The following is a 12,780-nucleotide window of genomic DNA, read 5'->3' as shown; positions in this document are numbered from 1 at the left end:
GAGGCCTCTGGGCACCCGCCTGGCCTGAGGCTCTGGAGAAGTGGACAGGGCAGAGGGTGTCCTTTCCCTCTGGAGCTCGGAGGCTCTGTGTGTTTCTTTCCCTAAGCTGGCCCCAGGGAAACAGGCTGTTTCTCGGGCCATGTCACTGACCGCCACCATTCGCTCTGGTTTCTGACAGTAATTGTTACAAGACCTCTAACTGCCCAGCTCACCACAACGCTCTTAGAAATGGCCAGTCGCCCTCGCCACCTTTCTCTTGATTGAAACCGCTTTGTTTACACTTGCTGGTGATGGTGACTGGGGATTCGCATCCAGTTTATTTTCTTTCCTGGCAAAAAATAACTGGTGCCAGCCTGGCGGACGGGGCTGAAGCAAGGGGCAGTGGCCACCAACGACGATGACCCCAGGTCCCCGTCATGGCCGGGGCGAGAGAGGTTCAGTAAGAAATCCTAAATAGGAAGTTTTCAAAAAGGTTTGCACACCTGACCGCAGAGGTCTGCATACCTGCGGGTTTCTATGCCCCGAATGAGTTTCCTGCTTTGTTTTTGAATCCTTGGGGCCCCCAGCAGCTAATGAACAAAGCTGGTCATGACAATGATGGGGATCTTTTCTGCCTGGTCCCCCATAGCCAGCTACTTGCCAACTTCCAGACCATCCCCTGCCACGGTGGGTGTCCCATCTGTCCATCACTTGTTCAATTATTTACTAAATATTTTTCTCTACATTGACTTTAAATGTATTCATATTTTAAATTAAATTTCATCTTAAGCAATAATATCTCTGAAACATGGGATTCATGGGCTGTATGTATTTTCCCAAATGTACATGAAAATAAATACATGATCGTTAACATAAAAAATGATTCACTGGGGGCCAAGTGAAAGTTTCCTGCACACACTGGTGGTATGTGGGCCACCTGAAAGACACTCTTGGAATCTAGAGGGACTCTGGGGATACCCAGGTGAGTTCCTCGCTGATTTGGATTTTAAGAACTTTTAACAGGCTCTGGGATTTGGAGCTATTGGCCCCAAAGCAGCCCCTCCTTCAGCCTGCCCGTGGGTGGCGGTGCTGCCAGCCGTGGTCTCTGCCATTCGGTGTGTAGTGGCCGGGACATAACAAGCTGATCTGTCTCCCCAGGTATCGCTCTCCTGGGTTCCACGTGCAGTCTTGGTACGACGAGGTGAAGGACTACACCTACCCCTATCCCCACGAGTGCAACCCCTGGTGTCCAGAGAGGTGCTCCGGGGCCATGTGTACCCACTACACACAGGTAAAACTGGAGGAACAGGCCATGACCTCAGCCTAGCGCCCAAATCCAGTCACTCACCTGGCCCTGCAGAATTGTCGCGCAGTTGGAAAACCTCTGCTGTCACTGCCTTATTTTTTTTTTTCTTTAATTCTGTGCTACTCGAGGTATAGCGGGGGGACTGAACAGTTTGTGACCAGTTCACAAGTTCAGAAATTGAGAGGAAGCACTAGAAACTTCTATGGCACTTTTACATGCTGGGCATTTTCCTTGCGTGTGATTTGTTTGTTCGGTTTTTGTTTTGTTTTATTTATTTTAAACGAATGTATAAATCTTCAGTGGGTTAGGGGGGAAATCTTCACCACATACCCCTTTAGTACCAGCACCCTATAGATCCAGGCCAGATTATGTCATATGTCATCCTGGTATGCTTTATCCCTTAAATTCTGATGCATGGATGTCGTCCTTTCAGATAGTTTGGGCCACCACCAATAAGGTTGGCTGTGCTGTGAACACCTGCCAGAGGATGAACGTCTGGGGAGACGTTTGGGAGAATGCCGTCTACCTCGTCTGCAATTACTCTCCAAAGTAAGAACAAGTTGACATGGTTGTATGAGTTAAGATGTGTTTGCCTACTGCGCAGGACCCAACTAAAATTGGCTTAAACAGTGAGGTCTCCTTATTATTTCACATAACAAGGAGTCTAGAGGTTGGTACTTCCAGGTTAGCTTAATAGCTCAGGAATATCAACCAGGACTCATGCTCTTTCTGTCTTCCTGCTGTACTATCCTCTCCTCATGGTCCCGAGATGGCTGCAAAGCACCAGGCATCTCATCTTCCCAAGCAGAAGGGAATCATAGAAAGGGCTCTCATCTTTCTCACTCCTGGGCTACTTTCTCCTTTGTTCATTGGTCAGAACTAGACCGCTCACAGACAATGAGCTTCAACCAATGAGCTTGGCCTAATTGACTTCAACCAATGAAATTGCCCCAACTGACTTTGCACATCTCCTCTGTGGACTACCTGAAAGAAGTCAGAAGCAGGAATAGCTTTTGGCGGGGCAACAGTAGGGTCTGCCAAAGTGATCTTACTTTCATTTTTTCTCTGAAAATATGCAGCAGATCACACTCTAGAAAACAGGAATTCAGGCGAGACCTGGTTTCTGCATTTTCCCTCCCAGGAGGAACCGTGTCAAGTCTTTATTTCATAACCCCTCTTTCTCCTTACACATCCTGATGTCATCGGTGTATCATTTATCCCTTTACTCATTCACCTTCATTGCTCATCAGGCAAATATGTGCTGGTTCTCAGAGAACTGTTTGCCAAGTTTACAGCCTGCGGTTTTCACGCTGGCTACTGAGCTGGCCGCTCTCCTAGCACTGTGCCCTGCGCACAGTGGGCCCGCGAGGCCTATTTGCTCAGTGACTGAATAAAACAGGAATGACCTCATTTGTTTGGTTTGGGTCAGGAGTGGCTGTGAAAAGGTGGGATGAAGAGGGAATCGCTGAGGTTGGTGGGAAAATAGAACTTTTCATCAAATATCTGGCATGCCTGGAGCGGCAGTGTCCCAGCGGCCCACAGGGATAAGGGCAGGGGAGTTATGACATTGATGAGGAGGGACACAAGCCCATGGAAGAGCAATAAACCGGTCCACGGTAGTGGAATTCCTGGCAGAGTGGCAGATGGGTAATGAGGAATGATTCGGCTTGGCTCTATATAAAAAAATACACTAGAAGACCCCATTAGGAATACAATTCTTCCTTTCTTTACTCCCCACTCCTTTTCTCGAAAAAGGAATGATCTATGACAGTAAAATACACTAATCTGAAGTGTGCAGCCTGATGACTTTTCACACATTTACACATGCATTCGTCAGCTTGGGCTGCGGTAACAAAATACCAGGAACCGGGCGCCTAAACAACAGACATTTATTTCTCACAGTTTTGGAGGCTGGGAATCCCAGATCAAGGTCCAGCAGGTGAGGACTCTCTCGTTGTCTTGTAGACTGCCGCCTTTCCTTGTGCCCTCACATGGTGCTTCCCAGTATAGTGTGTGCACCAGAGAGAGAGACAGACAGACACAGAGACAGAGACAGACAGACAGAGAGCGCTCTCTGGTCTCTCTTCTTAGAAGGACACTAATCCCAACCAGGGTCCCACTCTTATGACCTCATTTAACCTTAATTATGCCCTGAGAGATCCCATCTCTACATTTAGCCACACAGAGGGGGGACACACACAATTTAGTCCACACAGAACATATATACCCGCGTTATTCCCACCCAGGTCCAGATAGAGAATATTCCCTGTGCCCAGGATGCTCCCCCAGAGTGGCCACCATTCCGACATCTCTCCCCATCGGCCAGTCTGTCTGGTTTGGACCCTCATATGAAGAGATATGATAGATATGCCCTCTGTGCCCAGTGTCTTCCTCTCAACACAGTGTCTACAAGATTTGTCCCTAGTGTTGTGTGCTCAGCGGGCCTTTCTTTTTGATTGCCGCATGGTGTTCCATGGTGTCCACAGCCTCTTCTGATCTTGCATCAGGCAGTGGCTGAGAGGATGTGCCCAGGGATGGTGTCTGGGCCCAGATCCCTTTGGGCAGAGGTGGGGGGTCTTTACCTTGACCGCCTTGTGCACAAGGGGAGGACGCCTACCTCACAGGGCTGTTGAAAGAGTAAGGAGATTGTCCGCCTTCAGGACGTTGGTGCAGAGCCTGGTGCCCAGCCAGCTCTCTATGACCTCTAACCTGAGCGTTATTACTCCTGAAGCATCAGAGGCATAGTTTGCCTTTGAGGAAACATGAAATCCTACATAGGCTGGCCATATCATCTGGGGGAGAGGGATGAACCCAGCTGGAGGCCCAAATAGTCTGAAAAAACATGCTGAGCCTCACCAGGCAACAGGACAGGCTCTGAGGCCTTCTCGGTCCACTTGGCAATGGTCCATTTGGGAAAATCATCCCTATGGCCCTGTAAGTCCCTCGCCGGCCTGCACATCCATGCAGAGGTGGCCAGCTGAGTGGGGTCTGTGGCATGGTGTAGGACACCAGCATTTGCCATCCATGACGTGTGAGGGTTGAAGTAGTGAGCATGTTATAATGTGTCCCTTGCCCTCCATCCCGAGGCCTGACGCCCGCGTGGCCCTGGGCGATGCCATCCCACTATTTTGAGCCATTGGAGATTACACAGAGAGCGAGTTTTCTGCAGTTTGTCTTCCGGCCAACACTAGCATGGCCCCTCCTTGGCCTCCCTGGAAAGCCATCAGAAACCTCACCCGGACGAGCTCGTTGGATTAGAAAATGCTCAAGAGTGTGTAGCCTTCACCGTGAGCCGGACTCTGGTCTGAGGGCGCCCACACAGTCACTTGTTTTATCCTCATGATGGCCTCCTGGCCATTACCCCCTTTACAGAGGAGATGGGTTCAGTGCTGGGGAAAGTTGGGGTTTGACCCAGGGCATCTGCTCTTTACTGCTCTGTTGGAGGAGGCTGAGACCAAGTGTGGCCTAGCAGTGGGCCCAGATTCCTTTCCCGAGGGAACAAATGGATGATGGGTAACCACGAAGGAATTTCCTAGAACAAATCACAGAGACTGGTCCCTGGTCATTCACAGCTCCAGTTTGTGTTGCCAAAGCCCCAGGCACTGTGAGAAGGGCTTGGGAACTCCACTCACCACCTGCTCCCTGGCCCCTGGAGGAAGCCTACTGAGTGGCTTCCAGTTTTCCCACCCCGGGAACTTCAGAGGGAGGTGGGTGGTGCCCCAGATGCTCATGGGGTCCTTAGTCCCAGCCCCGAGAGCAGAGTGTGGTCAAAGGCTCCGAGCCCCACAGCCTGGGTTCAGCTCTCACTATGTGACGCTGAACCTCCCTGAGCCTCAATTCCCTCTTGTGCAAAAGGATTGAATTCTGGCACGTCACTCCTGGGGTGTGGGAAGGCTGGAGTGATCTGGACTGTGTATTGGTAAGAACTCGGTAAACACAGCTATGCCCCAAACACTCTGACTTTTACTCATTTGAGAAATGGCTTAAAAGGGGCATCTCAGCAGCTTTCCAGTGCACAGGCATCGGGGCTGGGTGGAGGGCGGACACTGTTCAGAGATGTGTGAGGGAAGCGACGGGGTTAGATAGGGAGCCAGTGCGGTGTTGGCACACACGCTAACGTGACGTGTTGTAGCTCTGGGCTGGGTTTTTTTTTAAGAATTCTGTAGACTCTCAGTGCATAGGAGGAGCCCAGGGCAGCTCCCTTTTCCCTTTACGTGGGGCACGCCTTCCTCCCTCCCTGACTGCGTTCTTTCTGCCCCAAGCGGGCCCAGGAAAGGAGAGAGGAGTGTTCCCCCGGCCCTCAAATGGGGGCCCCTCCTGACAGTGTTTCTTGTCCGTCTTCAGGGGGAACTGGATTGGAGAGGCCCCCTACAGAACTGGCCGGCCCTGCTCTGAGTGTCCGCCCAGCTACGGAGGTGGCTGCAAGAACAACTTGTGTTACCGAGGTAGGAAATGACTTCAAAACCATGAGTCACAGAACAGCTTACGTAAAACGGGAAAAGTGAACAATAGAGTTCAAGACACCCCCTCCCTGGCCATGTTGCAGTCACCCTCAGCACGCCCCTCATTTCTCCCTCTCTCCCTCTGCCTTGCGCATGTGAACACTTGGGGTTCAGCCCCCAGCTCCCTGGGGACCCACGGAATGCCCTGGTATGTCCCCGCAGTGAGCATATCACATGGGCAGACAGCTGACACATCCCTGCCCATTTGGTGGTGCTCACAGTTTGGTATAAAACAGACAACAAACGAGGAATTAAAAACAACCAACTAAACTGTGACGTTCCAGACAAGCTCCAGGCTAGGAAGGGTTGTCCCTCAGGGATATCCTTCCTGTCTTTGTCCCCCTACCGCTACCCGCCCCCGTTCCCATCTTGCTCATCCTTCGCCGATTTGTCATAAACGTTTGCGTTTTCCTTCTCACATCTCAGGCAAAACTAGAACTTTCGAAGGCCATGTAATTTCCAGCTCTTCCACTATTTGTTTATTGTCATCACTCAGAATGTTTCCGCTCACCTCGCTACTAAAAATAATACACGTTTTTAGTGCCTAACGCCTTTCTCACATTTTGGAATATTTTCCTGGGCTCTGTCCCAGAAGGGGCATAGCTGGGCCAAAGGGGCTGACCAAGTTTTTGTGGTTAAGATTGTTTTTTTCACGTGGTTCCATCCATAGGCCTTGTGATGGCTCAGTGGGTCCTTTCAGGAGGGCTGGGCACATAGGAGAGAGTGACCCTCTGTGCCGGGCCCACCCTGCCAGAGCAGACATGGGGTCGGTCCTGTGGGCTCTAGAGTGAAGAAACAGGTGGGCTAAGGCAGCGGTCCCAGACCTGCTCAGGGACCTGGGCACTCTGCTGTCTTGGTTAGCTGTTCACTGCTAATTCTGCCCGTTGGGGAAGGCAAGGAGGGGATAGGAGAAGCAAGGATCTGGACTTCTGACAAAGCAGGTTTGAGGCTGGCACTCAAACCATTCATCACTCTACCCGTCAGCAAAATGGGTGTGATAACACCAGTCTTTCGTAACGTATCCCAGGCTAAATGAGAGTCCATGCATTTGGTATGAGTATGTTGAGCACCTGCTGTGTGCCAGAATGTTGCTGGGTGTTATCAGTGGGGGCAACTATGGGGACCAGACAGTTATGGACCTGCCATCATGAAACTGAGGTCCACTGGGGTCACGGCCACAAGGAGTGGTGTGCGTCTTCCAAGGGAAGTAACTGGATGCCACAGAGCTTATAGTAGGTACATCGGTTGTTGTCTAGCAGGGTTAGGGAGGGCTTCCCTAAGCGAGTGCCCTTGAGAAGGAAGACGTAGCCTAGTAATGAGAGAAAGGAAAGGTGTTTCTGGCAGAGGGAACAGCACATGCAAAGGCCTGGAGGCGTGAGGCAGCATGGTCATGAGAGGAAGTCTGAAGCCCCTCGCACATGTGCAGACCCTGCAGTGCCTGCCATGCGGTAGGGCCTCCGTAAGTGTTCGTTAAATGGAATTTCTCCCCTTTCTCTGTTGCCTCTCAGGTCACACCTCTTCACTGTCTTCTAGGGCTCCTCACGCCCGTCTTTAGTGAAGTGTTCCCCATAGTTCCCCTGTGATTCCTGGATTTGAGGGACAGCATGGTTTTTAGAGGCCAGCACACCTGCTTTAAGAATAGCAACCCCACCACATTTCAGCTGTGGGGACCCTGGGAGGGTCACTTCATCTCTCTGAGCCTCGGTCCTCTCATCTGAAAACAGAGCAATTGTGTCAACTCCTGTGGGTGTCGGGGGGCTAAGAAGAATGCAGGTCGAGGTTAAGATCTTGTCCCCATATTCCTATTTAGGCAGGTCCTGCGGCTGCTGTCCAGTCACCCAGAGGGGTCAAGTCCCCATCAGATTTGGGGACCTTGAGGGAAGGATGCCCATTGGGTTTCCTCCTGCATCTCCCATCGTGAGGGGTCTCTGTGTGCACTGGGCCAGAACTGTCTAGATTAAGGACAGGTGGAGCGGGGTCGTCTCCACCGTTACTGGCTGTGTGTACTCAGGCATACCGCTTGCCTTCTTTGAGCCTCAGTTTCCCCATTGGTAACAGTGATAACATGATCTTTCTGTAGAAGATTTGCTGGGAAGATACGGTGAGGGGGATGTGAGTTTCTAGCACAGCCAGCTGCACATAGTCAGTGCTTTAAAAACACAGATGTTTAGCTCTTTGGAGAAGTACGAGTAGGGCTGCCTGCATGGGGTCCTTTATCACCTGGCAGGCAATGTTGGCCTTCTCTCATCCATCTCTGGAACCTGGTAGATGCTTTCTCCTCCTTGGAAACACAGCTCTGGTATCACACCTCCTCCAGGAGCCTTCCCTGACTTCATAATGTACCTGCCTCCCTGTTCTTACCGCACCCAGACTCTCCTTGAAGCTTGATCACCTATAGTTAAACTGCTGGTTCACTCCAGGGCCTCCAAGGACATTGGAGCAGGTGTGTTCTGCATGTCGTCTGCATGCACATACCCCCCATACGCACAGAGGGTTATTTTCCAAGAGCAAATACACACAAAGATACCTTAGATGTTGGTTTACTCACCCAATGAAACCTCTGTAGTTGTTTCTTTATTTTTGGTGGAAAATATCCAACTTCATTTGGTGGGCGTTCCAATTTTCTTAGCTAACCTTGCAGAAAATCTCCTGTAAAGTGGCTTATCTGCATAAGCTCCTTAATCAGCATTTACTGGGGAGGCCTGGCAGGGCCTTGACCTATAATGGAGATGGAGCGGGGATAAGGATAGACCATAAGAGAGGTTTCCATCCCTCAGGCCTTGCTAGATGTGGCAATAAAGGGCATGGGCTTCTAGGAAAGGTGGTTTGACTGTTAGCTATGTGAGCTTGGGCAGGTCGCTTAGCCTTTCTGGGCCTCAGTTTGCCTGTCCATGAAATGGGGCTTTATCATGCCTCCTAGGACAATGAGAAAATGTCACAGGAGTGTGCCGGGGAAGAGCCAAATGGCAGGCAGTCATTTGGTCCACATTCAGTAAACATTAGCTGTGAATTTGTCACCACTTATGGAACCAGGTGAGAATCTGCATACTGGCATAAGCAATGCTGTGTGTCCCAAGACCCCTGATCCAGGGCAGCACGGCGTTCATGGTAGCCTTGCCGTGAACTCGGCATGGAATTTCCCCAGGCCTGCACCGGTCCACACAGGGGCACTTAATTGGGATGTGCTCAAATACAGCCAGTTTTCTGGGCAAGCATTCCACTTTTCATGTGTGTGTCTGAGGGCAAAAACTGTCTGCCCATTTTCTTAAATAGTGAGCCCTCAAATGCTTTAGACTGCTTTACCAAACTATATTCGGCTAAATAAAGCCACGATTATGAGGTATAAAAATCCTAAAGGCCAGTGGAAGAAAACCCGGCTTATTCCAGAGACAGCTCTGGCTTTCAATGAAGGGCAAACCTGAGTGGCCACATTGACGGGAAGGCCAACCAGAGACGGCTGATTGTGCCAAACGGTGTTGCAAACTCGGTGTCTTTGTAAAGATTTCACCTAATAGTTTTTGGCTACAAATGATTCTTTTAGAATTCCCTTCCCGAATGTCTTTAAACTTCACTGGGAATATCTTTCGTTCAAAGGAATTCAAAGAGAGTTCTTTGAGGTTTTCACTTATCCTTTATTTAGCGAATTTTGTTGAGCAACTACTGTGTGCTGGGAGCCGAGTGTCCAGTGGGCTGTGAAACAGGCCAGTTCCTGGCCTCAGGGATTTACAGCGGGTGGGAAAGGCAGGTGCTGGTGAAATCACAGCTGCGAGCGAGCTGCCCAGGAGCAGCCCTGGATGTCCGTGAGCTCCGACAGAATGGACTTGAGACTCAAGCTTGCAGTTCATCTCCCGGCTTAAATCTCGTCCATTCTCCCCTGGGCACTGGGTTCACCTAGGATGCTGATTGTATGGTAGGAAATTGGCTGGTAAAATAGATGCAGAATACTCCAGCCTTGAAAAGCATTGGAGAACCACTCCTCTGTCCTTCATGTGGATGTTTGTCCGGTATAGACACGAAACCCTTGGTCCGCCCTTCGGAGAAGGGAGGTCATCACTCTTAAGGAGAAGTGGGACTGAGGCTGAGGGACCAACGAACACTTACTTGATCGCCTGATGGGAACTGAAGTTTAATCCAGTGACGCAAAGCCTGCGGGGTGCTTCCTTTCTCCTCCTAAAATCGTTCTTACCCAAATCTATCTATCATCTCTTTCATTGGGGGAGGCAGAGGGCAGGGTTTTCCAACTCTGATCCACATGAGGGGGTGGGGGGTACAAGCTATAAAGGTGCAACAGGGCCCCCAGCAGAGATGTGCATCAATTCATCTTTGAGAAGGCCACTCAAGCAGATGAAAATCTCAATTCTTTGCTTTGCTTTGGCCGAAATTTATTGTCTGGTATCCTGGTGGCCTGATTACAGATTCCGGTCAGCAGTTAATAATTGTCTTTCATGATGAAAACTGGAATATAAATAAACTGACGCTTAGATTAAATGAATTTTATTTTCAGTTGATTAAAATGTCTTGAAACATGGGGGTCATGAACCAGGTTGGAGAAATAATATTTGGGTAGGGAAAAATTGGGACCCAACCAACTAACTTTTTTTTAAACCAGGAGTTGGGTCTCTGGCTTGTTTTACGTGATAGGTCCAGTGTTATTGGGCAGCAAAACTTCAGTGCAGGAAAGGAGCTGAGTTTCATTAAGTGATCTTGACTCGCGGGTGGGGAAGGGTGTAGGACATGCTGGTGATGAGGGGCAGTGGGGCCCAAGACCATTGATGTGGGTTTTTATATACCACGATGTGCTTGTAAATGAGGAAGACCCCTCCCCTAATGAAACCTAGGGCCAGAGGGACCTAAGGGGAAGCAGCTGTTTTGGGGTCAGAGGATGTGCTTCCTTCAGCAAATGATGGTGCAGGAGGAGGTGGGACAAGAAACCATTATTATAATCCAGGTGTGGGCACTGGGGCCTTCTCACCTCTGGTCGGCCCAGCTGCTCTTGAGTCCAAAGCACACACAGCGAGCGGAGCCTGTCCAACTCACCTTGGCAGGTAGAATTCCACGTGGCCAGGTCTGTTCTGAAATGCAACTTTCTCTTTGCCGCTGAAATGAATCTTTGTCAAGTGAAACCTCAAACAAGTTGAGTTTCCAAATTTTTTTTTCCTAAGTGTATTTTTGTTGAATCCCAGCATGTATTTTTTCCCTCTGTCTCCACTATGAAGAAGAGACTTACGACCAAAAACCTGAAACAGACGAGATGAACGAGGTAGAGACAGCTCCTGTTGCTGAAGAGAAACACGTCTGGGTCCAGCCGAGGGTGATCAGACCCGCCAAGCCCAAGAAATCGTCTGCCTTGAATTACATGAGTGAGTCGGGCTCCCTCTCTGCCTTCTGTCACCCTGCGAGTCATTTGTGAAAGGGGGCAGTTTTCTTTGGGGTGGGTGGAGGAGGGGAGCCGGTGGGTTGAGAGATCTCCGAGTCCACAGACAGCAGGAGCTGGGTGGGGTGCAACTTGCAAAAGCACGACCCTAAGACATTTCTAAAAAAATGATATTTTTAAGTCATTTCAAAAGCGAGCTTGATGGGAACTGTGCTTGAGTGGCACTTTCTCCCCAAGCAGATATTTTAAGGTTAGACCTTGTCCTTTCAAAGGGGACCTGGGCAGAAATTGGGTTCCTCTAGAGAATGCCGGTCCCCCTAAGGGAGAGCGCAGAGCGTGCAGAGCGGGAGGCCAGCTCTGGGGGCTCCGATCGGTCCTTCTTTACCAGGTACTGGCTCTGTGGCTCAGACCTTCACTCCACTCTCTGAGACTTGATTTACTCATCCATAAAATGGAGCAATAATGTCCATGCGGGTTGTTGTGAGGATTATCTGTGGTAATGTGGGCCAACCATGTCAGCAGAAATCTCCCTGTACTTCAAGGTCATCATCAAGTTGCCTCCAACAGCCCCCTTGGGTGGGAGGTTGAATGTTTTCCCTGAGACTTCTAGAAGTCCCTAGAATGCTCTCATGCTCACCTCTGTCTCGACTTCTCCTCCCCTGGTCCCCAGTGCCCCTCACCTCCCCAGGCATCTTTCTGCCCTGTCTGCCTGGGCTAGAACTCAGCATTTTAACCTGCTATGACGCTGCTGTTGGGCACCTGGGTAGGTGGCGCCTTTGCTGAAGGCGTGGAGCCCACGAAGGGCACTTTCTGACAGACAGGGCAGCAGGCACGGGCTCTCTTGCCCGCAGTTCTGATCCCTCTGATTTTAAGCCTCCAATAGCATAAAACCAGACTTATCCCGAGCAGGGCCCCACCTCGTGCCCATCTTTCTCAGAAACCCTCCCCTCTTTGACTATTCCCTCCTCCTCCTCCACCAGTCTCTCCATCCTCTTGGGCCTTTAAGTGTCTTCTCCCCAGACTTTCTGCCCATTTAACCACCCTAAAGCATCATTGACCAGGAAATATGCTGATGCTCTTGTCTGTCCAGAAATTTAAACTATTCCTTTTTTTTTTTAAATAATGTCAAATTAAAAAATAACGTATGTCTTTTTATCCAGCTATAACTCTCTCTACTTCAAGATTCTGATCTGTCCCTATAAAATAAACAAAAAAGAAAGCTTGGCAAAGTCATCTTAGCTGTGAGAGAGATGACACAGGTGGGAATGGCTGGCTCCTCACCCGCCAGGCTGGGTAAGGGCTGTAAGTTCCACCCTCCAGAGTTCCAAAGAGCTACAGGACACTTGTGTGCCAGGCTCTCTTCCAAGGCTACATTTACTTTCTCATTTAACGCTCACAGAAACACTACCCACCATACTTATCCCCATGATTTACGGGTGGAAGTTGAACCTCAGAGACGGGAAGAAACATGTTCAATGCCCCATGACTACTATAAAGTGTTGGGTCTTAGATTCGAACCTTAACCATTGAAGCCTGCAGCCCTTGGGTAATGCTTCTACTGTCATTATGGCATGAATTCCAGAATGTTCCAGAAAGTTCCTTGGAGCAGAGGGGTAGGG

General features: G+C 50.0%; 1 protein-coding gene across 1 annotated transcript in view; it reads left to right on the top strand.

Annotated features, from left to right (window-relative positions):
- Nucleotides 1–12,780, top strand: part of CRISPLD2 (cysteine rich secretory protein LCCL domain containing 2) — a 63,685-nt gene that overhangs the window by 23,189 nt on the left and 27,716 nt on the right. Inside the window, exons 4-7 of the mRNA XM_039888756.1 lie at nt 1,138–1,270; nt 1,719–1,834; nt 5,630–5,730; nt 11,004–11,147. Coding sequence (XP_039744690.1) covers nt 1,138–1,270; nt 1,719–1,834; nt 5,630–5,730; nt 11,004–11,147 — 494 coding nt within the window. The remainder of the gene's footprint in view (nt 1–1,137; nt 1,271–1,718; nt 1,835–5,629; nt 5,731–11,003; nt 11,148–12,780) is intronic.

The sequence above is a fragment of the Pteropus medius genome, unplaced genomic scaffold (assembly GCF_902729225.1).
Source record: "Pteropus medius unplaced genomic scaffold, Ma_sr-lr_union100, whole genome shotgun sequence".
Classification (NCBI taxonomy): Eukaryota; Metazoa; Chordata; class Mammalia; order Chiroptera; family Pteropodidae; genus Pteropus; species Pteropus medius.
This window is presented reverse-complemented; position numbering and strand designations above follow the sequence as displayed.